Source organism: Aquarana catesbeiana, linkage group LG01, assembly GCF_042186555.1.
Source record: "Aquarana catesbeiana isolate 2022-GZ linkage group LG01, ASM4218655v1, whole genome shotgun sequence".
In the NCBI taxonomy this organism is placed as follows: Eukaryota; Metazoa; Chordata; class Amphibia; order Anura; family Ranidae; genus Aquarana; species Aquarana catesbeiana.
In genome coordinates this window covers 141,461,944-141,475,595 of record NC_133324.1, presented here as the reverse complement: position 1 = coordinate 141,475,595, position 13,652 = coordinate 141,461,944, and the positions used below count along the sequence as shown (strand labels likewise).

The following is a 13,652-nucleotide window of genomic DNA, read 5'->3' as shown; positions in this document are numbered from 1 at the left end:
ACGCCTTACATGCTAGTGGTTGTACAGAGTTCTGTGTGACATTGAGAGAGCCTGGAGGAAGGGGACTCTGACCACGTGACTCCTCCAGCCTCTCTATACCACTTCCCAGGGTGCACTGCGGGGATACTATGACTGACAAGTACTCAGACATGTAGAACTCTTCCTAAATACATTTTATATCACTATCTGTTTGTGATAATTAACCTCTTCATGACCAAGGATTGTACCTTGTTTTCCAGGACAAATGGAGCAGGAAGTGAAATGGGCACATTGCTTAGTAGACAGTACACATTGATAGGGATACATTTAACCCCTAGATCGCCGTAGATGTCAAACCCTTTATGTACATGGTCGCTGGCTTTATTATAGTGTACCTTTTTATGTTTTGCCATGGGAGGCTCTTACCTTCCAACACTGTTGGATTTAACCATTTGCCAACCAGCCGCCGTCATTTATACTGCGGCAGGTTCGCACGGCTGCACAAATCGCCATAGGTGTACGTCGGCCGCTTTAAGAGCGATAGGGGGCGGCCACGATGTCCTCCGGCGACCCACGATCGCTCCTCAGAGAGCCAGAATGGGGATCTGTCAATGTAAACAGACAGATCTCTGTTCTGACAGGAGAGTAGAGAGAGATCTGCTGTTCCTATTGATCAGGAATAGTGATCTCTCCTCTAGACTGTACACTCCCCCCACAGTTAGAAACGCCTCCCTAGGGAACACTTAACCCCTTGATTGCCCCCTTGCATTAACCCCTTCCCTACCAGTAATATTCATACAGTAATCAGTGGCTATTTTTAGCTCTGTTCACTGTATAAATGTCACCGGTCCCAAAAAAGTGTCCGAGCCAACTACCGCAATGTTGCAGTCCCACTAAAAATCTCAGATCTCTGCCATTACTAGTAAAAAATAAATAATAAAAATGCCATAAATCTCTTTCCCTATTTTGTAGACGGCAAAACTTTTGCGCAAACCAATCAGTGTACGTTTATTGCCATTTTTTTTACCAAAAATATGTAGAAGAATACATATTGACTTAAACCAGGGGTGCCCAACCTTTGAAGAGTGAGGGCCACTTTATCAACTTAGCAGCTGGTCGCGGGCCACAATGAGCAGAGCGGGCAGATGACTGGTCTGTGTTCTCTGCACATGCAAAGCAGACAGGGCTCTACTCTATGGGCCTTCCGATCCTCCCAGACAGAAGGGGACCAATTCCCTTCTGTTTTTTTAAGCAGATCGAACTGGAGATGGGCATGTGTAAAAGGATGTAGGTCAATTTAAATTTGCCACTCTATAGAGGTGATCGTGTGAAAGGAGCCTAAGGCTGTTTTCACACTGATCCACTGCGGTTTACCTGCACCTTAACTGAAACTTCACTAAGATTCTTAACCAATCTTCACTTCTTCCTCAGAGTTCCTGCAGGTATTGCTGGCTGCTGCAGTCTCCCAGGTGAGTATGGATGGTGGCTGCTGCTGGCTGTCCTTCAGGGCGGATACTGCTGGCTGGTACCATTGGATACTGCTGGCTGGTACCATTGGATACTGCTGGCTGGTACCATTGGATACTGCTGGCTGGTACCATTGGATACTGCTGGCTGGTACCGTTGGATACTGCTGGCTGGTACCGTTGGATACTGCTGGCTGGTACCGTTGGATACTGCTGGCTGGTACCGTTGGATACTGCTGGCTGGTACCGTTGGATACTGCTGGCTGGTACCGTTGGATACTGCTGGCTGGTACCGTTGGATACTGCTGGCTGGCTGGTGCTAGCGGGTACTGCTGGCTGGTATTTCTGGGTACTGGTGGGTACTGCTGGCTGGTTTCTTGATCTCCCATAGCTGCCATCAGTGGGACAGGAGCAGTGCTGGCGGAAGCATGCGGCTGCAGTAGAGATCAGAGCCGATGCTTCCTGTATCGCGACGGGAACTGTCACAGGCAGAGCACATTTGGTATCACTCCACCTGAGACAGAAGCCGGTACTATACAGGAAGCATTGGCTCTGCTTCCTCTAGCGCTGTCTTGGATCTTCTCGCTGATGCTCGGGGATGGCGGGTCGGGAACCCGCAATCTGGGCTTGCTGACCCGTCATTCCAGAGCAGGAGGCGCGGGCCACATCATAGGACGTGGTTGGGCACCCATGGCCTAAACTGATGAAGAATTTTTTTTTTTTGATATTTATTATAGCAAAAAGTAAAAAATATTATATTTATTTTTCAAAATTGTTGCTCTTTTTTTGTTTATAGCGCAAAAAAGAAAAACCGCAGAGGTGATCAAATACCACCAAAAGAAATCTCTTAATTTGTGGGGAAAAAGGTCATAAATTTTGTTTGGGCACAACGTTGCAGGACCACGCAATTGTCAGTTAAAGCGATGCAGTGCAGTATCGCAAAAAAAATGGCCTGGTCGTGAAGGGGGTAAAAACCTTCCAAAGCTGAAGTGATTTATTAATAATAATAATAATAATATCTTTACTTACACTTCTTTGTTTACAATTTTTTCCTCTAGCTAGGAGAAAATGTATAATTTAAAAAAGGAAAATGCACACATCAGTGGGCTGCACAATGACTGATCACTGTGATACCCAATCAGAGGCTGTCATAGCTATCGGGTGAGCAGGAAGCAGGCCTCCTGGCTCCTGGTCGTTAGTACAAGACTCGGGGCTCTCAGTGACAGCCTGGTCTCTCTGCTGGGGGACACGTTCTCATCAGAAACACAGAGGTCCCCACAGGACAAAGCCCCACTTCCATGAGTATGCATATATGCATTCGCTTGTCGTTAGAGGCTAACAGCCTGTAATACCCCCTCATTACCAAGCTACCTCTAAGTTTTCAGTCCGGTGATACTTTGACTGACAGTAACTCAGTCATGCAACGCTGGACCCAGATCAAGTTTATATCATTTTTCTAAGACACATGGGGCTTTTGCTTGGTGATATTTAATCCCCACTTTTTTTTTGCTTTTGCTATATGGAGGAAGAAAGACATAACATTTGAAAAAAAACCTGTCATAATATGAACTGACAGTGGTTCCAACCTTTCCTCCAATCAGTCCAAAGCTTGGCTGGAGTCTGGTTTTAAAACTTAACTCAAACCTTCCCTCCAGTCTTGTACAGTTGGACAGTCTCCTCTCCTGTACTGAAATAACCTACTCTGTTTTCACTGCACACTGTTAGCTTTTCACAGTGTGCATATGAAGCTGCAACAAGTCAGAGACTGTCTCATTTCCTGGCTGGAGACTGTCCTTCATCCCCTTCTTCCCCAGCTTTACTGTCCCTGGCCTGCCCCTTTCATTCATTGGAATTCAGCTCTTTCAGTCATGAAGGCTCAGCATCACATGTGGCCGTTATCCAGTCTGCATTTGTTTGCAGCCTGCCTAGGAATGTCCACTCCTCCTGACTGATATCCAAGGCATTTTGATATTGGCATAACTCCTCCCAAATTAGCCCACTGCTTGCATCTGGGTTGAAGACTCTTAAGAGAAGTACCGAGGCCAGGTGTTGTGATGTTTTCAGGAAGCTACAGTGAAAAAGTTCTCATACCCCTTGAAATTTCCCACATTTTGTCATGTTACAACCAAAAACGTAAAAGTATTTTTTGTTGGAATTTTATGTGATAGACCAACACAAAGTGGCACATAACTGTGAAGTGGAAGGAAAATGATAAATGGTTTTCAAATGCTTTTACAAATAAATATCTGGAAAATGTGGCGTGCATTTGTATTCAGCCCCCTTTACTTTGAAACCCCTAATTAAGATCTAGTGGAACAAACTGCCTTCAGAAGTCACCTAATTAGTATATCAAGTCCATCTGTGTTTAATTTAATCTCAGTCTAAATACAGCTGTTCTGTGAATCCCTCAGAGGTTTATTAGAGAACCTTAGTGAACAAACAGCGTCATGAAGGCCAAGGAACACATAAAACAGGTCAGGGATAAAGTTGTGGAGAATTTTAAAGCAGGGTTAGGTTATATTAAAAAAAAAAAAAAATATCCCAAGCTTTGAACATCTCACGGAGCACTGTTCAATCCATCATTTGAAAATGGAAAGAGTATGGCACAAATACAAACCTACCAAGACAAGGCCGTCTACCTAAACTGACAGGCCGGGCAAGGAGAGCATTAATCAGAGAAGCAGCCAAGAGACCCATGGTAACTCTGGAGGAGCTGCTGAGATCCACAGCTCTCTCAGGCCTGATATTGGCTACTGCAACTAGTCCAGCTAGTTCTTCTTTTCTCTTGTATGTCTTGTGTGAATATCCTCCAAGTCTTTGATTACATCAATTTGTTTTTCAGGTGTACGTTACCTACTTACTAACCATGCCCTCAAGTTTGACAGTTTCATGGAGAAGAAGCGGTCCACCACACATTATTTTCAGAAGAATAAAGGTATTGTGTTACAAGTAAAAACACAAACAAGTGCCTAAATATTTATTACAGCTATTTAACTCCTTACCACCACCGCCTCCTAGCTCTTTGACCACTTCTGGACCAAGCCTAGTTCTTACATTTGTTGTGTAGCCTCCCTGGCGGTTTTCCCGAGTGTGGCTCAGGGTTAAAATTCAGTCCCATTAGCGGTAGCCCCGAGCCACACTCGGGATTACATCGCAGGATCCTGGTGTGGCTTTACTTACCTTGTCCCCGGGATCCTGCGATGTCCCCCGCTGTGTCTGCGGGCTCTGTCCTCCTCCGAAGCCTCTCCGCGCCAGGCTCCGTTCCCTGCAAGCGGCAAATTCAAAAAAGTGTAAAATCATAGCACATACAGTACTGTAATCTTACAGATTACAGTACTGTATGAAATGATTTCACTTCCCTTTTGTCCCCAGTGCTTTGTCCTATGCCCTGCATGCAGTTTTATGTTATATATACTGTTCTTTCTGCCTGGAAACTGGAGATTGTCCATAGCAACCAAAAAGTGTCCCTTTACATCAAAAGTGGCTTTAGACCAGCTAGAAAACAGCAATAGTAAATTAGAACACTTGCAGAATTGAGCGATAGTGAATCGTGGGGAAATTTATTTTATTATTAATTTGTTTTGTTTTGTTTTTTTTATTATTTATTTTTATTTATTATATTATAGTTTATGTTTTTGTGTTTCAAACTTTATCATACCCGGGATATCTACTAGACTCTTGTTTGGACAGATTTAAGTGTGTTATTGTTAAGAATTACAGACCTACAATATAAAACGCCAAATTTCCATGCAAAATAATTGTACCGCTTTCAGCACCTAAAATCCGAAATAATCATACCGCCAGGGAGGTTAAAAGTTAAAATCGCTTTTTATTTGCTAGAAAATTACTTAGAATCCCCAAACATTTTTTATATATATAATTTTTAATTTTTTTTCTTAGCAGAGGCCCTATAGAATAAAATGGAGATCGTTGCAATACTTTGTCACACCATATTTGCGCAGTAATCTGAAAAACACAATTTTTTTAAAATTAAAAAATAAGAAAACCATAAAGTTAGCCCAATTATTTTTTTTTGTAAAAGATGTTACGCCGAGTAAATTGATACCCAACATATCATGCTTTAAAATTGTGCATGCTCATGGAATGGCGACAAACTACGGTACTTAAAAATCTCCATAGGCGATGCTTTAAATTTTTTTTTTTTTTTTTTTTTTTTTTTTTTTTTTTTTTTTTACAGGTTACCTGTTTAGAGTTACAGAGGAGGTCTAGCACTAGAATTATTGCTCCCCCTCTAATGTTCGCGGCAATACCTCATATATATGTGTGGTTTGAACACCGTTTAAATATGTGGGCACGACTTGCGTATGCGTTCGCTTCTGTCATTTTACTTCTCCAGGAAAAAAGGGGGGGGGGGGGGCATTTAAGGGCGGAAGTGACGTTCGAAGTCACTTTGGTCCTCCAAGGGCATAGAGTAGAGTGGGGGGGGCATCTTGCCCTTAATCCAGAAGGTTGGATCATTTTTGCCGCTACTGAAGTCTCCGGTAAGCAGGGAAAACGACCGGGAAACAGCAGGAGGGGACACCTCTCCCGCCACCCATAAAAGTGACTCTGTGGTGAACCTGCTGTCGGGACCACTTTTATCTGAAAGAGGGTCGTCCACTGTATAAAAGTATACTGGGGTTATAGCAGCTATCTGCTGCCATAACCCAGGTATAAAGCATCAAAGTCATGATGTTTATATACAGTGGGTGGTCCGGAAGTGGTTATGAGCTTCTGAATGGCACGAATGAAGGCTCCACGAATTCCTCATCAATGTCTGCATAATGATGAGGACTTCACCCATGACTTGTAAGGGTGAAGCTCTTTCACAGCTCTCCTGGGTCTCCTCTCACGATCGGTGCACCCCCCCCCAGATGGGATTGCTGCTGTCTAGTACTCCATTCTCCACTTCTCCCAGCCGACAACTCCCCCCAGTGGCCTGTTGCCTCAGCTTATAGGGAAGGCCTGCCCCCTGCATATACCAGTTGGGGATTGGTCAAGGCTCCTCACATGAGCTGCCTGCCAGTCCAGTTCTAGGCCCTGCCCCTCTTCCAGAACATTCTCACTGGAAGCAGGGGAGATGCCTCAGAACTAAAGTACAGGTGGTCACACCCACTGCTACACTAACCACTCCCTGCCCCCAGATCAAAACAAACAGGCCTAGCTTGCAGCATAGCCTGCTTAAATTTATCTGTACTGATAGTTCCTTACCAAAATATCGTCACTCTAGCACCTACCTACGGTAGAGGGTGCTACACAAGTACATGGGAGGAAGACGGTCAGCTGTCAATGTACTTGTAATAAACCACTTGCCGACCACCCGCCGTCGTTATACTTCGGCTGTTTGAACTGGAGTATCGTTATGGCAGCAGCTAGCTGCCATAACCCCAATATCCACTTCTTCAGCAGACAGTCGGCTTTCAGATAAAAGTGGTTCCAGCGGCGGATTCGCCACAAGATCACTTTTATCGGTGATATTGCAACGACCGCCATTTTATTCTCTAAGGTGTTAGAAAAAAATATATATAATGTTTGGGGGTTCTAAGTAATTTTCTAGCAAAAAAAACAGTTTTAAACCAGTAAACACCAAATCTCAAAACAAGGCTCTGTCCTTTTTAAAGTGGTTGTAAATCCTCGTATTTTTTCACCTTAATGCATCCTTCCCCTTAATGCACTTCTTCTAGTGAATGCCCCCACCCCCGCTTTACTCACCTGAGACCTAGAATTTCCCACGTCACGCTCTTCCTCTGCCCGGGGTTCTCGGCTCTTGATTGGATAGATTGATAGCAGCGCAGCTGTTGGCTCCTGCTCCTGTCAATCAAATCCAATGACGCAAGGCCGAGTCCTACATTCGGCGTCTATGGACGCCAAATGCTGGACTCGGGACCATGCCCGCAAGGTAACCACCCGGGAGAGCACTTTTCCTAGGGGGTTGTACAATGTGGGGAGGAGCCGCCGAGGGAGAGGGACTGGCATAGTTCACACCAATGTGATCCATTCCAGTGCGTTCCACTGGAAGGAAAAGAAAAAAGTACAAAATGCTTTTTCTTCACTGAATTGTACTGGAATGCGGTAAAACGCACATGTCCTTATTTAAGGTGAAGGGGGGGGGGAGCTGGCGGGAAATGCACCCGAGCGCAACAAAAACATGCATACAGAAACGCATCCGGACTGCATTTTATACAGTATGGTGTGAACTGGCCTTAAAAGTGACATGTGCAGTCGTGCACCAAAGTCATGCACCGGTTTAGAATTTGTACTTGAATTTGGTGCAATGCATTTACATCATCTCTGATGAGTACTGGTGGTCCAAACTCTATTGGAGAACATTTTTCAAGGTACCATCTTCAGTGGAGGCTTACGAAATCACAGTACCCAAGTCATTAAAATCCCAATTTTTGTATGTTTTTGGTTTTGTTTTTGAGTTGATTAGAAATCTATTGTTATACTTTGCATATTTTTTCTCGTGCGCTATATATTCTGTTGTTTATTACAGGTGTGTATTTTGAAACCATTCAAATGAAACTTCAGAATTCAGAAGCAATTTCAGAGAAAGACCTGAAACCAATGTTTTACCTGTGTGAGACCGAGTCTGACGTCCAGCTGACCAAGACATGCCTCCTCAGGTAGGGGAAAAAAAATTGTTTTTTTTTTCAGCAAAGATGATTTTATTATTTTCATGCAACAACAGCAGAACTAATGTCTTGACAGAGCATGTAATGGAAACAGCTAGGTATGCTGTATCGAGAGTTTCTGTAATTTTGTTCTCGTGTTGCAAAGGAACAAACTGACAAATACTGATGATTCGGTTATGATTAAATGCCTACTTGTTAAAGTGGATCTAAAGGCAGAAAGTTATTTGTTTTTATTACCTTCATGCATTAAGGTAAAAAACATTCTGGGTGCAGCTCCCCCCCCCCAATAATAATACTTACCGGAGCCTGATCTCCATCCAGCGATGTGCATGAAAGCATCGGCTCTCCCATGTCTCTCTTCTCTCATTGGCTCACATAGCAGCGGGAGCCTTTGGGTCCTGCTGCTGTCAATCAGTTAGTGAGCAAATGAAGAGAGAGCAGGGGGTGGAGCCCAGCCATGCTCCATGTGTGAATGGACAGTGTCCATTCACAGTAGCATAGCTGCTCGAGTGCCCCCATAGCAAGTTGCTATTGGGGACATTTGGCAGGGCGGAGGAGCTAGGACTTCTGGCGGGGAACCCAAAAAGAAGAAGATTGTGGCTGTTCTGTGCAAAACCATTATACAAAGCAGGTAAGTATGACCTCTTCTTCCCTTTTTTTTTTTTTTTTTTCTCGTACATCACGGGACACAGAGCCTCAGTAATTATTGATGGGTTATATAGGGTATCACTAGGTGATTGGACACTGGCACACCCTAAACAGGAAGTTCAACCCCCTATATAATCCCTCCCCTTACAGGGATACTTCAGTTTTTTTCGCCAGTGTCTTAGGTGTTGGTCACGTGTAAAGATGAGCTGTGCTGAGCTCCAAAGGGAATATCCTATATCCTATACTGGGGCAAGCCATGCAAACCGGATCCATTTCTAGGTGTCCTTTTTAGGCCGAATTGGATGGTACCTGAGCCTCGTGTCCGAAGAAACGAGGTTTTACCTGTAACGCTTCTCTTTTTAGAGAGCCGGACCCCGGGATCCAGTATTTGGTTTTTCTAGTCATATCCCTGGCGGGGTGCTTTACGGGCCCAAAACTGTGGATCCTCCTTTTCTAGGGGGCCCCTGTCTCTGAAGGTTTTCCAAACGGAGCCCACCGTGAGAGGTGAAGATTGGGTCTGTATAACAGAACCCCCGCAGCTGGATAAGGTAAGGGAGATTCCTCAGAGTTTTTTAATTCTAGTAGGTTTCTCCTTTAAGTAAATGTAAGCTATGTCGATTGTCGCCACCGAGGGCTGCCAAGAGCACATACCTTCACATGCTTGACTGTCTGTCTCAGTGTTCACGCTCTACAGCTCCTCCAGCCCAGCTCCAGGTAGGATGGGATGGGGGGCTCGTCCTCAGGGATATTCCCTCCCAAGATTAGGGGGGCCCCGGTGGTCTGAAAGGCGTTAGTATGCCAAAGTGCTACCGCCACCGCCGCCATTATTATTGGCAGATCCCATCATCTGCCGGCCTCTCTCCTTCCTCCTCCACCCCAGCCTCCCCTCCATGCTTGTCCCGGAGGGTCGGCTCGCGCGGGAAAGCGCACGTTTTTTGAAAAAAACGAGGGGGGGGCGGAGCATTAACGTGACGTCCGGCGCGCTTAGACACCCACATCGCCAGCTGCACAGGCTATAAGAAGCACACTTTAGCAGGTGCATTCAGCCTACGGAGAGACACAGAGCTGACGGTCGCATGTAAGGTGGGACACAGGCATTCTCCTAGGCAGCATTTACTTAGAAACATTTGACTGGGCATTGGTAGCAGCGACAGTTGCTGTACTACATCACTCAGCAGTCAGTGTTTATTTGTGTGATACCTCCGCCTTGTATGCTTTGCACTATGGGTAGAAGAGGTACAAATACCCCAAAAACCAGAGGCTCTAGGGGATCTCCCTCAGGCTCTGAGGACCCCCCTTCTGCAGCGCCTTCCCCCCCTGAAGGACCTGGGATGGCCGGCCAGGGAGAGCCGTCGGGGTCAGGGGCTGCATCTGCTTCTGGCACTTCAGCCCCTGTATATATTACGCAGGAGGTTTTTTCCTCAACCATTAATGAACTAGAGGAAAGATTAATGGCCTTAATCGCATCTTCACTCAGTGGAAGAAAACGCAATAGGTCTTCCTCTGTTACCCAGGACCCTCAGGCAGAGGAACTCTGGGGAAAAAGGAGAAGAATCCCTTTCAGAGGATCGGGATGGGACTGATGATTCCTCTTCTGAGGAATCAAGTGGAGAAGGGCCCCTCTTCAGCTTCTCAGGATGAGAAGGTGTTAGTTCAGATCCTTGCTAGATTGTTCCGCTCCACATTTAAATTCCCCGTATCTGAGTCAGTTAAAGAACCCTCTTCTTCTTTGGGTTCACTGAAGCCTCCTCAAACAACACATGCTTTTCCTGTTCATAATTTACTAGAAAAGCTCATTTATTCTGAGTGGGATCACCCAGATAAATGTTTTTTTCTGCCTAAAAAGTTTTCAACACTTTATCCTATGGAAGAAAAGTTTATAAAGATGTGGGGGTTACCGGCTGTTGACGTCGCCATTTCCTCCGTAAATAAAAGTCTGACTTGTCCTGTAGACAATGCTCAGATGCTCAGGGATCCTGTTGATAAAAAGATGGAATCCCTGTTAAAAAATATTTGCTCCTTAGCAGGTTCAGCAGCTCAACCTGCAGTGGCAGCGATCGGGGTCTGTCAATACTTAAGAGACCATGTTAAGCAGGTCCTCAAAGCTCTACCTGAACAGCAGGCCCAGGGGTTGGCTAACCTTCCAGCGGCCTTATGTTTTGCTGTTGACGCTATCAGAGATTCTATCATCCAAACCTCTCGTCTTTCACTTGGGTTGGTGCATATGCGTAGAATCTTATGGTTGAAGAATTGGTCAGCCGAAGCACCATGTAAGAAGCTTCTGGCTGGATTTCCATTTTGTGGTGCAAGGTTGTTTGGAGAGGATTTGGACAATTATATCCAAAAGATCTCTAGTGGGAAAAGCACTCTCTTACCTGTTAAGAAAAGGAGTAAGCGTCCCTCTTTCAAACGGGCTCTTTCCCCAGTGCCAGGCGCATCAGCCTCCAGGCAGTCGCGACGGCCTCCTCCGTCAGGGTCTAGAAATAAATTTCAGAGTCGACCCCAGGGACAAAAGAAGTCCTGGGGGAAGAAGCCTACTAGACAAGACGCTAAAGCCTCTTTATGAAGGAGCGCCCCCGCTCGCTCGGGTGGGGGCAAGACTGCTACGGTTCGCAAAGCTCTGGCAAGAGGATTTCCAGGACAGATGGGTAATCTCCACGGTAACTCTAGGTTACAAACTGGAGTTCCAAGAATTCCCCTCTCCTCGTTTCCTCAGATCAAATGTCCCCAGAGATCCAGAGAAAAAGCAGTCGCTCCTTCTAGCATTGGAGCGACTATTGTCGCAAAAAGTCATCGTGGTAGTTCCCACGGAAGATTAAGGATTGGGATTTTATTCCAACCTTTTTATGGTCTCTACTTTAATCAATGCTAGGAAGCCAGCTTCCAGAGTGATTTATCATAGAGTTTGGAGGACTTATGTATCCTGGTGTGAAGCCAGGGGTTGGCATCCCAGAAAATATGTAATTGGTAGAATTCTTGACTTTCTACAAATTGGATTAGAGGATTAGGTACTCAAGCTGGCCTTGAGTACTATCAGGGGCCAAGTCTTGGCCTTATCAGTGTTATTTCAACGACCACTTGCTTCTCATTCTTTGGTCCGAAGCTTTATGCAAGGGGTGACTCGTCTTAATCCTCCAGTTAAAGCGCCCCTAAACCCCTGGGACTTGAATTTGGTTCTGTCTGTTTTACAGAAACAGCCTTTTGAGCCCATACGCCAGATTCCCTTGGTCTTATTGAAAAGGAAGTTAATTTTCCTGGTAGCCATTTCTTCTGCTAGAAGAGTATCAGAGTTAGCAGCCCTTTTCCTGTAAAGAGCCTTATTTGATCATGCATAAGGATAGAGTGGTATTGCGCCCTCATCCTAGCTTTCTACCAAAGGTGGTTTCAGAATTCCATCTAAACCAAGATATTGTTCTGTCCTCCTTTTTTTTCCAGATCCCTGTTCCATGGAAGAAAAGTCACTACATTCTTTGGATGTAGTTAGGGCAGTCGGGGCCTATTTGGAAGCAACTGCTCAAGTTCGCAAAACGGATATTTTGTTCATACTACCAGAAGGTCCCAATAGAGGGCAGGCAGGGTCAAAGTCTACCCTTTCGAAGTGGATTCGACAAATGATTATTCAGGCTTACGGTTTGAAACAAAATATTCCACCTTTTCAAATCAGGGCACACTCCACAAGGGCGATTGGTGCCTCTTGGGCGGTGCATCACTGGGCCTCTATGGCTAAAATCTGCAAGGCCGCAACCTGGTCCTCAGTCCATACATTCACCAAATTCTATCAGGTGGATGTGAGAAGGCATGAGGATATCGCCTTTGAGCGTAGTGTGCTGCAGGCAGCAGTACGAGGTCCTCAGGTCTGATTACACCCTACGTGTGTGGTCCCCTCCCCTCAAATGGCATTGCTCTGGGACGTCCCATCAGTAATTACTGAGGCTCTGTGTCCCGTGATGTACGAGAAAGAAAATAGGATATTTTTTTTTTTTTCAACAGCTTACCTGTAAAATCCTTTTCTTTTGATGCACATCACGGGACACAGAGGCCCCGCCCCTCTTCTAATACACTTATATTGCTTTGCTACAAAATTGAGGTATCCCTGTAAGGGGAGGGATTATATAGGGGGTTGAACTTCCTGTTTAGGGTGTGCCAGTGTCCAATCACCTAGTGATACCCTATATAACCCATCAGTAATTACTGAGGCTCTGTGTCCCGTGATGTACATCAAAAGAAAAGGATTTACAGGTAAGCTGTTATAAAAAATCCTATTTTTAGGCCCCTTTCACATGGGCTTTTCGATTAGGTCCATCTGTCAGTTTTTCAGGCGGACCAGATCGGAGCCTCCATTCACTTCTGTGGAGCGGCGGATGTCAGCAGTGACCTGTCTGCTGACATCCGCCGCTGTCCAATCTGATTCTGTCCTTGAAATCCAGATAGATGGTGACTCTATTGTTCATCTGCCTGGCGGATCAGATGAAAACTGACAGGCCATCTGTTTTCAGCCGATCTCCCCATAGAGGAGAGCAGGACTCTTTGACAGATCCATCTCTTTTCACTGTGCTGAGACAGACCTGTCATCCTCCTGCTCTGCCTGATTGTGAGCGGAGCGATCGCGCCGAGATACACATAGCCGAGTGTACTCGGCTCCGCTCAGTCATGCCCAGTCCCGCCATTGGACCTGTGTTATGTCCATCATAGGGCAGGACTGGGTGTGACTGTGAGCAGAGCCAAGAAGAGCCGAGTATACTCTATGTGTATCTCGGCTCCGCCCAGTCCCTGCGATCTCGGCAGCGCTCGCTCTGCTCCGCCGAGTCCCTCCGCGGTGCCATATTTAAATCTGGACAAGGCTGCACTGGGGCAAGGCTGGACTGACAAGGCTTCACTGACAAGGCTGCAGATGGACACTGATAAGGCTGCATTGATGGGCATT

At 45.7% G+C, this 13,652-nt stretch overlaps 1 protein-coding gene across 1 annotated transcript in view; it reads left to right on the top strand.

Moving 5' to 3' along the window:
- Nucleotides 1-13,652, top strand: part of PTCD2 (pentatricopeptide repeat domain 2) — a 78,076-nt gene that overhangs the window by 210 nt on the left and 64,214 nt on the right. The window contains exons 2-3 of the mRNA XM_073624392.1: nucleotides 4,288-4,380; nucleotides 7,942-8,071. Coding sequence (XP_073480493.1) covers nucleotides 4,288-4,380; nucleotides 7,942-8,071 — 223 coding nt within the window. The remainder of the gene's footprint in view (nucleotides 1-4,287; nucleotides 4,381-7,941; nucleotides 8,072-13,652) is intronic.